General features: G+C 45.7%; 3 protein-coding genes across 3 annotated transcripts; 1 reads left to right on the plus strand and 2 right to left on the minus strand.

The window, feature by feature from the left end:
• Window positions 1–340: 340 nt before the first annotated feature.
• BYT42DRAFT_592914 (uncharacterized protein) lies at window positions 341–3,048 on the plus strand (the record flags this gene model as incomplete). The annotated part of the gene is made up of 6 exons (XM_051570657.1): window positions 341–482; window positions 666–1,332; window positions 1,402–2,179; window positions 2,270–2,380; window positions 2,461–2,832; window positions 2,914–3,048. The coding sequence occupies 6 exons, from the start codon at window positions 341–343 to the stop codon at window positions 3,046–3,048; spliced, it is 2,205 nt and encodes a 734-aa protein (XP_051425577.1).
• A 52-nt stretch (window positions 3,049–3,100) lies between these two features.
• BYT42DRAFT_603837 (chitin synthase-domain-containing protein) lies at window positions 3,101–9,359 on the minus strand. Its single transcript, XM_051571083.1, has 3 exons — window positions 8,848–9,359; window positions 6,770–8,630; window positions 3,101–6,690 (listed from the first exon to the last, which is right to left on the minus strand). Exons 1-3 carry the CDS (start codon window positions 9,165–9,167, stop codon window positions 3,325–3,327), a joined length of 5,547 nt encoding a protein of 1,848 aa, XP_051425578.1. The 5' UTR covers window positions 9,168–9,359; the 3' UTR covers window positions 3,101–3,324.
• A 2,274-nt stretch (window positions 9,360–11,633) lies between these two features.
• Window positions 11,634–12,758, minus strand: BYT42DRAFT_544715 (S-adenosyl-L-methionine-dependent methyltransferase; the record flags this gene model as incomplete). The annotated part of the gene is made up of 5 exons (XM_051565772.1): window positions 11,634–12,141; window positions 12,213–12,309; window positions 12,374–12,549; window positions 12,618–12,655; window positions 12,723–12,758. The coding sequence occupies 5 exons, from the start codon at window positions 12,756–12,758 to the stop codon at window positions 11,634–11,636; spliced, it is 855 nt and encodes a 284-aa protein (XP_051425579.1).
• Window positions 12,759–12,798: the final 40 nt, after the last annotated feature.

The raw sequence follows: 12,798 nt of genomic DNA on the forward strand, positions 1-12,798 counted from the left end.
GCATAGTTACTGAATCTGTGAAAATACCGACAATTCCATTGCCTACGACTCACTGGGGATAGAGATTTCTTGCATATTTCCTTGGCAACATGATGAGTGATTTTGCGTTGTTTGTTGTGTCATGACATTTGCTGTCTCGTAATTTCCTAATCCCGCTGTTGGTGAAATTTTTTTTAATTTGTTACAACGCTTGGCCTTGTCAAATTTCTGATCGAATCCTCCCGAAAACATCAATGTTTTATTTATTCCTGATCCCCATTTCATTTCTTCAAGTTCTTCCATATTATCCGAAGCATTTCTTTTTTCGGTTACCATGAGCTTAACCGATCCTTCTTTTACCATGGCCAGCGTGACAGCGGCGACAGCTGCTACAGCCAATCGGGCGGTGTGTTGGTCGCCTGAATGCACCGAGGCCGCTGCCGCCATTCTCAAGGATATCGATATGAACGTCGATCCGTGTACCGACTTTTATCAATATACATGTACGTGTGTAACCCGGCAAGATTAGTCTCAATGAGTTTGAAAAAACAGTAATAATTTGACATCTGATCTGTAGGTGGTAGTTGGCTGGATACAACCACCATGCGGGATTCCCAACAATGTAAAGTGGCACATTTTCCATGGCAGCATTAAAATTTCGATTGCTAATTATGGCTTTGTTTAAGCTATTGGTACATTTACGACTTTGCGTAGCGACGCGCTTAAAGTGTTGAATTGGGTGCTTGAAAGTTCTTATGAAGATGTCATGCAACTGGCGAAAAATACGACCGGGAGCACCGCAGTAACGGATGATGATGAAATTGATCAGGAAAATTTAGCCCGCATGCAGCGTTATTATCGTTCATGCATGGATGAATTGACTATTGATGAAATGGGGCCTACGCCGATGTACAAGGGCTTGGCTACCATGCTGGCCCCCTTTGCCACTGTCAACCACTCATTGCCACTTATTCAACCTGACGCGATTCAAGCCTTCACCAGTGCTATGATCCTGCTAGGCGAGGATCCCACCGAAGTTTTTATTGACGTATCGATTGGCACGGATGATCAACGACCTGACCAACACAGCATCAGTTTGGGTCAACCAAGCCTGATACTGCCGTCCAGAGAATATTACAGTGATCCCACCATGATGGAGAAATTTCGAGAACAGCTCGTCAATATACTGAGCACGGCTCTTGGTGAAGAAGCGCCCGAGCTGCTTGCCAACGATAAACGCGCCGATGAAAGCAGCGAACATGAACTGACCCTTTTAAACGACGAAGCCGCCAAATCCTTGGCTGAGCGCATCGTCAAGTTGGAGACACGGCTCGCAGAGCTGATGATGGCGAAGTAAACAGATTAGACATGATAGGCAGCTGAAAGCCCATATTCAACTGTTTTTCTCGTATTATTATGTAGGCAAGACATTTTGGATCCGATCAGCAGTTACAATCCCATGTCCTTGTCGCAAATTGAGCAGCAATATCCTATCATGAACTGGACAGCTTACTTTCGCCACTTTGTTCCTTCTTCCGTCGATGTTCCTTCGCGCTTCATTGTGACCACGCCCAAGTATTTGGACCGTCTGACCGCCTGGTTTCAGAGTGGTGAACTGACCGTCAGCGATGTCAAAGATTATCTTCTTGTGCGAATGATGCTTCACAAAGCCGTGGCTGTGGACAACGTTACACGATCGGCGGTCCAAGGACTAAACGCCATGCTTTCTGGTACAGTTAACACGCTACCCAAGCGTTCTCGCACTTGCACCAAGCGCGTTAGCGAGAATTTTGGTCAGTTGATGGGTCGTTACTTTGTGATGCTTAAATTCGGCGGTGAAGATGAGCGCAACAAGGTTGGCCAGTTTCTCGATCTTATCCACGGTGCATGGCTCGATCGACTCGCTTTGATTGATTGGCTGGACGAAAAGACCCGCCAAAAAGCGATCGAAAAGGTCAACGCAATACGCCACAAAGCCGCCTATAATATTCAATCGCCCGATGTGCGTTCCCCTGCCTCACTTCGGGACTATTTCAGTGGAATTGACATTGATGAGCAATCATTTTATGAAAATGAACGGTCCAGTGCAGCGTGGCAGGTACGCAATGCATGGCGTCGCATCGGTCAGCCCGTAGATAAAAGTGAATGGTTCATGACGCCTCACGAAGTCAATGCTTATTACTCACCTTCTTTCAACGAGGCAAGTTTTCTGCTCCAAAAAAAAAAAAAAAAAAAAAAAAAAAAAAAATGCATTTCTCGCCAAACTGATGGAATTATCTTTTCAATACAGATTGTGATTCCTTCCGGCATTCTCAGACCTCCATTTTATTATTCATCTTCGGACGCTTTGGCTGCGCTTAATTACGGCGGAGTAGGCGTGGTCATTGGGCATGAATTGACGGTAATACAAACATTTACCAACCATGATTCGACCGTTCGTAATTTATTGACTTGATCATTCTGCTGTTTGCCGTGATGTAGCATGCTTTTGATGATTCGGGTCGTTTGTACGATGCACAAGGAAGACTCATGCAGTGGTGGACAAACGACACGACGGCTCAGTTTGAAGAAAAGAGTCAGTGCTTTGTGTCACAATACAGCAATTTCACCGTTGAAGGACCGAATCAGACCATGTATCATGTCAATGGTAAAATGACGTTGGGCGAGAATTTAGCCGATAATGGTGGTTTATCCGCTGCATGGATGGCCTTTCAACGACAGCTTGCAAACCACGGAGACACCATGGCCATGCGACTACCTGGGCTGGAACACTTGTCGCCGGAAGCGCTTTTCTTTATCAATTTCGGTCGTGTCTGGTGCGGTCAACTCCGCCCCGAAATGGCGGTACAAAAGGCAAGCTCATAAGAAGAAAAAAAAAAAGGAAAGTGAGGAATTCACCAACTCATTAACGTGAAATAAATATCAATACATTAGATCCACGTGGATGTGCATTCTCCTGCGCGTGTGCGCGTCAATGCAGCTGTCCAGAATTCAGTCGAATTTGCTCAAACTTTCCAATGTGCCTCTGGCACACCCATGAATCCAGACACAAAATGTCGCATTTGGTGAAGCGTTCTTGGCCACATCAACGCTCCAAAAAAAAAGCCAAGCCATTTTCCTTAAGGTGAATGAATTTAATAAGAAAAAAAAAACAGTTTTAATGCCTTGCAAAGCGAAACAAAAAAGAAACGGAATAAAAAAACAATAACAGTAGCTAGCAGAGAGAGATCAAGGCAGTAAAACAATGACAATTTGACCAAGAAAAAGAGAGAAAAAAAACATAATGATGCTGGTTTGTATATGTATATACTAAGAAAGAAAGAAAAAAAAAGAGTTGCACACAATCTATTCGTTATACCGTTGATGAAGTGGGGATGGCGATCGGTACTGACCGCCTGGCGGGGCCATATAGGACTGTTGTCCCATGGGAGCTATGTAGGAGGGTGTGCCAGGACTGATGAAGGATTGATTGGATGGCATAATAAACGATTGGTTGCTTGGTATGTAGGATTGCACAGTGGGCGCAATGTACGACATGTTGCTTGGAGGCATGTATTGTCCAGGACCCGGGGTAGGTTGTCGACTGCGGTAACTACCGTAAGAGTAGTAACTGCCATGGCTGTAGCCGGATCGTGCCGTACCGCGCGATCCCTGTGATGCATTATCGTTCCAGTCTTCGTTGTACAATCCTTCTTCGTATTCTTCCCAGGTCATGGTCGGAATGGATTTCGGATCAAACTTGCCTTCGTCGGCCATCACCAATTTCTTGCCCTTGTCGCCCAACACCACACGAGTGTTACCCCAAGAGAAATCGTCGAAATGCCAGTACGCATACACGGGAATGTAAAGCGAGAACACGGGAATGGCAAAGATGGAAACAATCATCCAGATAATATGTTCCCACTTGCGATGCAACAAGAAAATGATCATTTGCAAACCATACACACCGGCAATCGTAATAATCGACATGAACGGCACGCCGCTCGTCGACGTTGCCAACGTATAGATCAGGTAAACGAGATAGCCCACAATAGCCGGTTGTACCAAGGTACTGAGGAGATCCAGCATGACAACAAATCGCATCGAGAAACAGCAGAAACCACATAGTTGAGGTAAGAAGACCAGTTCACCCAAGTTGTGAATTGTAGAGTTGATCCATCGACGGCGCTGCGATAACAACACACTCCAACGATCAGGGGCGTTGGTCGCACATTTGGCATCGGCAATGAATTTCGTCTTGTAGGTAGGGAAATGTTTCAAAATCAGGGTTGTCAAGTAACGATCTTCACCCAAATGAAGCAAATTCTTCTTGTGCAGTGTATCGACGCGATTGATCTGATAATCATCGATGACCTGATTGGAGATCAGCAGTGGTTGGTTCTTTTGAGGCGAGCGTACACGGTAGATACAGAAACATCCGGGCAAACAAGTGACGGAGCCAAACAGCGATTCGAAGGCCTTGATCAGATAATGGGAAATGAAGTATTCATACACCTGGATCATCGTCACCCAGGTGTCTTTTTCGTTGGACAGCACCGTTTCACCACACAGACCAATAATTTTACTGTCGTGAACCAAGGTCGACACCATGCGATTCAGACCATCCGGCATTACTTCGGTATCGGCATCCACCATGAGAACGAATTCATAGAAACTGGGATTCACGCCAATGACGTTCTTGATCTGATGATACACTTCCAGTTCCATGGGCGCCATGGGAGAATTGAAATGCACCTTGTTCAGGAAGCGCATCAAGATCAACTGCGAGTCACGTTTGCCTCGATTGCCCGGTTTTTGACGTTCGCTGGGTTTACCCACTTTGACCACGACAATGTACGGCACCACATGACCGTGGATCTCGTACAGACCCGAATACACTTTGCCCATGTTATGCTGCTTGGCACCTTCACCGATCGAGAAGAACGACAACGCTTCGGGGTCGACATTGGGATCGACACCCAAGATATCCAACACGATACGCGGCGTAGGACGATCGTTGCCACCACCGATAATCATACCGTCGCAAATGATAAAGAGAAGTTTACGCTTGTCGTCATACTTTAATGAAGCGATGGAATCGATGGTCTTTTTCAGCGACTCTTCGTCTTCAGTGTAACAAGGGACCTGACAGATGATGAATTTGTCGTGATTTTCGGGGTCGCGACGTGTGCCGAACTGAAGCGCAGCCAAGAATTTGAACACAATGACGGAACACAGGAACACGGTGACAATGAGCAACAGATATTCGGCAAAGACACACTTTGGCGAATTACGTTCATCAACGGCGCCGACGTAGAATAAGTTGCGCAAACACACTTCCTGGCGTTGTTTCACGACCGGGTCCAGATCCAAGGCATTCCAGTAATCGGTGATATCGTTGCCAGATTGGGTGCGGAAAAGATTCACGACGGCATCTGACATGAAATCGACATTGACATCGCCCGGAGCCGTTTCACCTTCGGGAGCCACGGCACGACGACCGCCCATCAGATAATAGGTAAGATCATAGACATTGTGATTCAGAATGGCCCATTTGCGCGTGGATTTCATACCGCCAATATCGACCGCACTTGTCGCTTGCTTGTACACATCGTTTCGAGCAAAGCCCATGGTGCCGAGTTTATAGTTTTTGCGAAGATAGACCATTTTCTCGTAATACCAATCCGGTCGGTAATCGCCACTGCTGTAACGGAAATCGTGGTACTGAGCGTTGCTGTCGGTCAAATTGATGTGGAAATCAAGCGAGACCATAGGCGACACTTCGCCTGTCACACCTTCACACAAGGCCGACACCTGGACGGGGAAAAGGTCGGTGGCATCCGTTCCACCGTACGACAGTACGGCACTACCGGGAATGACTTCGCTCGCCCAATGATGAGGCGCGAATTTGGTCAAATCAAATACTTCACCGCGAATGGCCACGTAGGCGTTATCGTCGTCACTGTGAGCTTGTAGTTCGGAATTGGAAAAGACGTCTTGATGAGGACACACCAGCGGTCCGAAGCCGACCAGGAAAAGAATCATGCAACCGGAAATAAAGAAAATAATCATACAAAGCGCCACTTTTTCACGCCACGCCAATTGGATATCAGGACGTTTCATCTTGCCACACATCAACAGGAATTTGGAGGGAATCCACCAGGTCATGACCCAAACAAACCTCAGCCAATGTTTGCGTGTTGCCGACAAGGGTTCCTCCTCCGGTGGCTCTTCCACTTCGACGTTGCCCGGTAACATCTTTTTCATTTCCATGGTACCTGACTGACTGGCGGTAAATGCTTCGGAGCCGTAATGTGAATCGTTGTCTTGATAACTGTGATAAGGTGGGTCCTGATAATAGTCGTCGTCCGACATGAAAGAACGCTGGTCATCCGAGTACACGGAACCACCGCCGTGGGCCATGGTTTGCGGAAGTGGCAAACCCGCCGCAGCCGCACTGGCTGCCGCCATGTTCCGTCGATCGCCCATCGAATGTTCAGATTGAGCCGTCGGAAGTAAACCAGCTCCGGATTCGAATGAAACGGACGATAGAGCATCGGCACTCTGTTCACGCGTCATGCCCATGCCCATGCCCATGGCCATTCCTGCGGGAGCCAAACTTGCCATGTTGCCCTCCACTCGTTTTTCTTCCTTTAGCTTTCTCTGTTCCTCCTTTTCGACCGTACGTAACCCGTCTTCCAAATGACGCCAAGCACTCTCATTCAAAAAGATCTACATTATTGGTGTCAACAAAAAAACACGCTGCCATGCCGACGAAAAAAAATCCTCAGATCAAAGGGGTGAGGCTTACCTTGCTTGTACCGATGGCGGCTTGGGTACCTAACCATCCAAAGATGGCAGCGGCCGCTTCACATTGGGCGCGGGGTAATCGGTCTTGTTCTACACCGACGGCCATCAAGGTTTGTGCGTACCGTTCACAGAATTCATCGTGGTAAAAGGCAGTGGTGAAACTCATCTGCAACCGTTCGGCGAGTTGAGTAAGACCTAGAGCGCGAACTTGGGCACGGACCCGTTGCGGGTCAAACATATTGGGAGCGTGAGAGTCGTTGGAGCGTAAGCAAAAGACGAACCAAGGAGTGGTTTCATCTAGCGTGGCGATAAGTTCATCCAGCGACGATTGAAGTTGAGCCAAGGCCATGGACACTTTCTGATCGTCTTTGGTCTCCTCTTTGGGCAATTCCGGAGGCGAATCGTCTGGGACGGCGGCATTTTTATTGCGTCGTTTGGATTTCGATCGGCGCATAGAGGGGGCACGAATGGGCTTATTCACCTGTTGAGCATTCATGATGGCCTCTGTTTCCTTGGGATGCGATTCGGTGTGAATGCCTTTGCCGGTGAACAGTTCGAGCATGAAGGAGTTGTACGATTCAGGCAGACCGCCACTACCGCGGATCAGCGAAACAAAGTCGGCACTGAGAATGTCCCGATTGTTTTCCACAAATCCTTCCGGATCATACACGACCTGGCCTGCAAAATGCTGAATAGCGAATCGATGGGCCCCTCCTTCGGTGGTTTTCAAGGCAAACGAGTCATGGGTGCTGTTGTACTTTGCAAATGCATCGAGAAGGTTGCTGTCTTTGCCTCGCGACGACGACCGGCTGTAGTGATTGGCGATGTCCAGGAGACCGTGTTTGGGTCGGGTGAACAGATCGATGCAGGCTGAGTTATTAAAATAGGGCACGTCTTTGGGTTCTAGACCTTCGAAGCGGTGATCCGACACATCGGTTTCGAAAAGTTGCTTGAGCATATAATTATGAATGCGCTCATTGGCAAAATTGACGCAGAACTGATCAAAGGAAGCCTGACTGTAGTAAGTGTGGGGACCGGGCATATCGAGGATACCAATAAAGTTGTGAATATTGTCATTGCAGAGCTTGGTGTTAATGTGTTCGACGATCCAGGTAAAGAGTAGCGAGTACAAAGCGACGATGAACTGATCCCGTTGAAGTGCGGCTTGTTCAGCATTGAGAATCAGGGTAGTAACGTCTTTCTTGATCATCTGGGTCTTGTAAGTGAGGACATTTTCCAGTGCACGAGGATCGACGCCCAAAAAGTCCGCGACGAGTTCCAAAATATCGACATTCTTTACAAAGGCGGCTTCCTGAATGGTGGTGTCATCGACAAAGTGGAGGTTACCGAGATGCAGCAAACAGGCGAGCAGTTGCATGATACGGGCCTGATACCGTTTTCCCAAACCGAGCGATCTGAGAGCCAGTTTGAGCGATTGAAACTTTTCTTCGTCGGCGATATTGACGGCTCCGTGAGGCCGAGACAGATTGGCAAAAGGCGTGGCGTCGTCGAGGCGGAGTACGGATTTTTCTTCCGGTGTGGCGCCCGCAAGAAGATAGTAAAATACATGGAAATTCTGTTCACCGGGAGGCGAGCGAACGACTCGCTTCTTTTCCAACAAATAGTTGAGTGTTTTGGCGCCAATCATGCGTCCGCGTTCGTTGAACTGGACTTCGATGTATTTCCCGAATCGCGAAGCATTTGGATTCATTGTTGTGCTTGCGTGACCAAACGCTTCCAGAACCACTTGTGCATTCAAAATCTGCGTTTGCAACTTGGACTCCTTTTTCTGACTACTCAGAGCCACCAAATGCTGCAACACTAATTTGCAATTTTCACTTTTACCACTTCCCGTTTCACCACTATTGAAAAACAAGGATTGATTAGTTTCCCTCGGTCTCTTTGATCCAAAGGCCACCATCACCCCAACTCCACCCACGAGATTTCTTGCACCCCATCCACACACATAAAAGAGAGAAAAATAACCGTTCTTTTTTTTTCCTCATCTTTCCCCTCGGGCCAGGAAAAAAAAAATCGAGGCCAAGAAAATCAAAAAAAAAATTGCAAAATTTTGGGTACCTGAGAATGATAGATTGATCGATACCCGTGCGACGCATGTGTAGGTAAGCTTGATTTATCAGTCGAAATACGTGAGGCACCACCGGTTCGATATCTCTTGCTGATGTATCCTTGTATTCCGCGACATATTGGAGTGATTCTTGTGATTGCGACATTTCCTTGCAAGGATTCACGACCACGAGAACCGAGTCATTGATGCTGGTGTAGATTATGTCATTTTGGAATCTTAACTTGAGAGTGGCGGTGATATTGTCTTCGGTGGGTGGTTGAAGTAGAGTGAGATCGCTCACATTCTGGGGCTTGTCCTTTGACTTGCCCATCTTGTGTTACGGATGGCGAGACAGAGAGGAGCAGAGGAGGGGTATCTTTTTTTTTTTAGTGAAGAAAAGAAGCAAGTAACAAAAGACAACGAAAAAAGTTGAGAACCCAAAAGGAAGGACAAAGAAAAAGAAAGAAAAAAAAAAGGCAAAAACGACGCAAGAAGCAAAGAAGAAAGAAAAGTAAAAAACACCACACACGAAAAAAAAAAAAAAAGCCAGTGTCGGGAATCGTTGACATTCAATACAAATTTATCACTTGCCAAAAAAAAAAAAAAAAAAAAAAAAAAAAAGTTAAAAAAAGAAAATGTTTGTACGAGCTTGCACAAGCCAAAACTCGACCATTACCCAGATTGCCATCGAACCCCTTTACCCTTTTTAATCATCTATCAGCCGTACATTCCTTTTGTACTATCGCTGAATCTGATTGGCAGCATTCTATAAATGGTTGATCGTCCGTTTAAGGACAACCGTGACGGACCGAACTCTCTTTCCACCGCATCGTGGAGCATTAAAGTCAGATCATCCCTGCTTTTTTCGAAGTCGCCTCTTTCTGTTTCCTTTTATTACCTAGGTTTTATGGTTTACTTGATCTCATCTCGCCATTGCTCGGGTCACGCGTCGCTGAAAAAGTCCAAGGCGTGAATCAACCGTTTTTTTTTATTGCCATGTCAACGTTCCACGTTACAATATGATCCATTTGAAATGACATGGCAATGTTCAGGTATTGTCATGTCAACAACAAGAGTCCCTTCACAGCATTTTATCTCAAGCAGTAAATGAGCAACCGGGATAAATTGCTTGACAAAAACCCCTGAAGAAAGGACTGTGCCTGACGAACCCTCCCCGATCCTCAGCCCTATATCAAGTGTCTTTTAAAAAAAGTAAAACTGATATATAGAAAAACGGATATTTTAACCCATCCTCCATTGATAAATAATGAGAATTTAGCTCCCTTCAAGTGAGAAACGGACATTCTGTGAGTGCGTATGAGCAGTAGGTTGAAAACCAATGGACGTGTTTGAATGGTACGATCTATTTCTTCTTTTTCTGCTAAGGATATTTTTTTTTATTCTGTGAAACCAAGGAGAAAATGAATGCGGCCGAAAAAGAAAGCCGGGCAAAAGGATTGGAATGAACAGCACGAGGATTGACAACACTTTGTAAGTGCTGAAATGCCACATTTTACTTTTCTGTGAAAGAAAGTTGGCCAGTGGCGGACTGTGGATCGGTCCTTGGGGCGGATCAAAAATAACCATGGATTTCCCAAATGGTGGTTCGCGACGAACTAATCAGAATGTGGCGCTGATCAAATTGCATTTCCAACCACATCCACCTCCTCCGAAAGTTTTGAAGGCAATAGATGCCTTCACACTGTACCTTAAGGAGAAGAAAAAAAAAAGAGGTTACAGATAAATCTTTAGCTTACGGCAGCATCCATTTTTTTCCGTGGTAGGACCAGTGATCAACCTGTCTACAACTACACGTGGCCTTTTGTTTTAGAAGAAAGAAAGAGGTATCGCTCTCTGAAACCTTAATTCAACTGGTTGCTTCATGTCTTTTAAGAAAAGATGATTTGCTACAATGTGCGAAAACATGCTGAGCGCTATGACCATGTCGGACTCACGGACTCATATCATTGGGACAAGACAATGTGGTGTCTCTCCACTGAGACTGAGGTTGATTCTGTTTCATGGAGCTAAATTTAGAGCCATCGCCAAAAAAAAATTATGTGGGAGTTGAATCCGACAGTGAATCCTAATGCAAGCCAATGACCGATGCAAGGTAGAAAAAGAGGAAAAAGAAAGAATGACTCGTCTGTTTCTATAGGAGCCTATGACGATGGCGCGGAATGAATTTGCCAATGGAGTCACTTAACTCAGTAATTCTGCTTTACTATGGGATGGTTGTGGGAAGCGGCGTGGGTGGCTTAAAGTACGCTTGAGGTGGTAACATAAAAGGTAATAGAAAACTGGCCTTGATCGCATAATCAATCGGGATCTGCAGACTCTGTTAACAAGCTGCATTTGTTCTCTCCTTTTATTGTTTGCGTGCGCCCGTCTGCAGTAAAAGAAACTGACAAGAAGTTGAGTCATTGAATGTAGTAAAGACGGAATTTAGACAACCTTTTATTACACTATATGGAGTGAATGGAACAAACCATGATAGAGGTAAACGTTGAAGGGTCATTTCCAGCGCTGATGATAAGCTGATCGTTGTTTGATTTTATCCGGTTGAATAAAGCACGTCTTGCGTTTTTGGTTTTGAAAAGATGCAATTTATGATTATTGGGTTGCTTTTCTTCCGTGGAAGACTTGCGAGATATTCATGATCAATATGAAATGAGCGAATAGAGGTAAAAACAAAAACAAAAAAGAATACAATACATGAACAAAAAAGAAAAACCAAATAGCCAATGATGGGCGGCGCAATTTTTTCCAGTTTTTTGATATATAGTGTTCGATAGGATTAGAAGCGTACTTTTCGTTTTCGGCCGGTAAATTTGGAGTCTTTGGCGACAGGTTTGTCACCACGATCGCGAGCAATCTGTTTCTTATGTTGAATCCATGACTTGTCCTTAACGGCATGTCGACTCGGTTTTCGCGATCGTTGCACGGCTCGTCGCTTTTCGTAAGCAATCGATTTCTCTTCGTCAGGATGTAATTCGCCGTCTTCGCCTAGAGCACGAGGCATCTCGTTACGTACACCTGTTTGCTGACCGGCAAAAAGACACAAGTAGTACTTTTTGGCCTTTTTGGAATTGGGATAATCAATCAACAAACCACCTTCAAAACCACAACGCGTTGCGACATCGATGATCAACTGGATTTGATCGTCATTTTCAGGGTAAAATTGGAAAATAGCACGGGCGCCCTTGCTTAACGATGCGTATAAAGTCGAAAAGAATCGCTGTAATCGTGCCTTGGGTCGATTGATGGTTTTGTCGGCATTGCAAAGCCATTGTAATACAGAAATACTATTCCACACCATGTTGTCTCAGTATCCAACGTTTCTCACCATTCCATGGTTCGACCAAAGAGAACCTACCTTATAGCGCCATCAAATGTACCGGGTCTGTAGCCGACACCATGTCCAGCATCCTGAAGCAACAGATCGCCTTCGACTTCTCTTTCCCTGGCGACATCTGTGATCCCTCAAGGTAAGAATTTTTTCGCAACTGTGATCCACCCTGTGAGCAAAGTACATACCAAGCATGGAAGGCGAAATATCCATGCCCACCCAAATATGACCCTCTTCTTCCAAAATTTCTCCGCTCAAGCCGGATCCGCAACCGATATCCAACAAATAGGCAGGTCCCGGAGGCAAATTGAGCAACTCTAGGGCACGATAAGCCATCTCGGCTTGAATAGAAGCAATACGCGAACTATTGATCCGCCGATGGTTAGCAACTTTTTGGATACTCTGTAAGAAAAGAGGTATTGACAGTCTTACTTGTCGGTGTACTTTCTGGCCTCATCGTCACCATAAAACTACAGTATCCAAGATTTGGTCAGATTATCGTATAAACCAGCATTCACTAAATAAGTGAATACTTACGATTTCTGGAGGTGCAATGTGTTCGGGTCGTGACATGTTTGCCGTTAAAAAAGGTACACTGATTAGCCCGTCTGAA

This window comes from Radiomyces spectabilis, assembly GCF_025331425.1.
Source record: "Radiomyces spectabilis strain NRRL 2753 chromosome Unknown BYT42scaffold_4, whole genome shotgun sequence".
NCBI lineage: Eukaryota > Fungi > Mucoromycota > Mucoromycetes > Mucorales > Radiomycetaceae > Radiomyces > Radiomyces spectabilis.

Bases quoted from the DNA above. Each gene is read 5' to 3' on its own strand.
- BYT42DRAFT_603837 (XM_051571083.1), bottom strand. From the start codon at position 9,167: ATGGGCAAGTCAAAGGACAAGCCCCAGAATGTGAGCGATCTCACTCTA. The intron at 8,631-8,847 runs GTACCCAAAATT...GTTTTTCAATAG, and splicing joins GATCAATCTATCATTCTCAG to TGGTGAAACGGGAAGTGGTA. The intron at 6,691-6,769 runs GTAAGCCTCACC...CCAATAATGTAG, and splicing joins CCGCCATCGGTACAAGCAAG to ATCTTTTTGAATGAGAGTGC.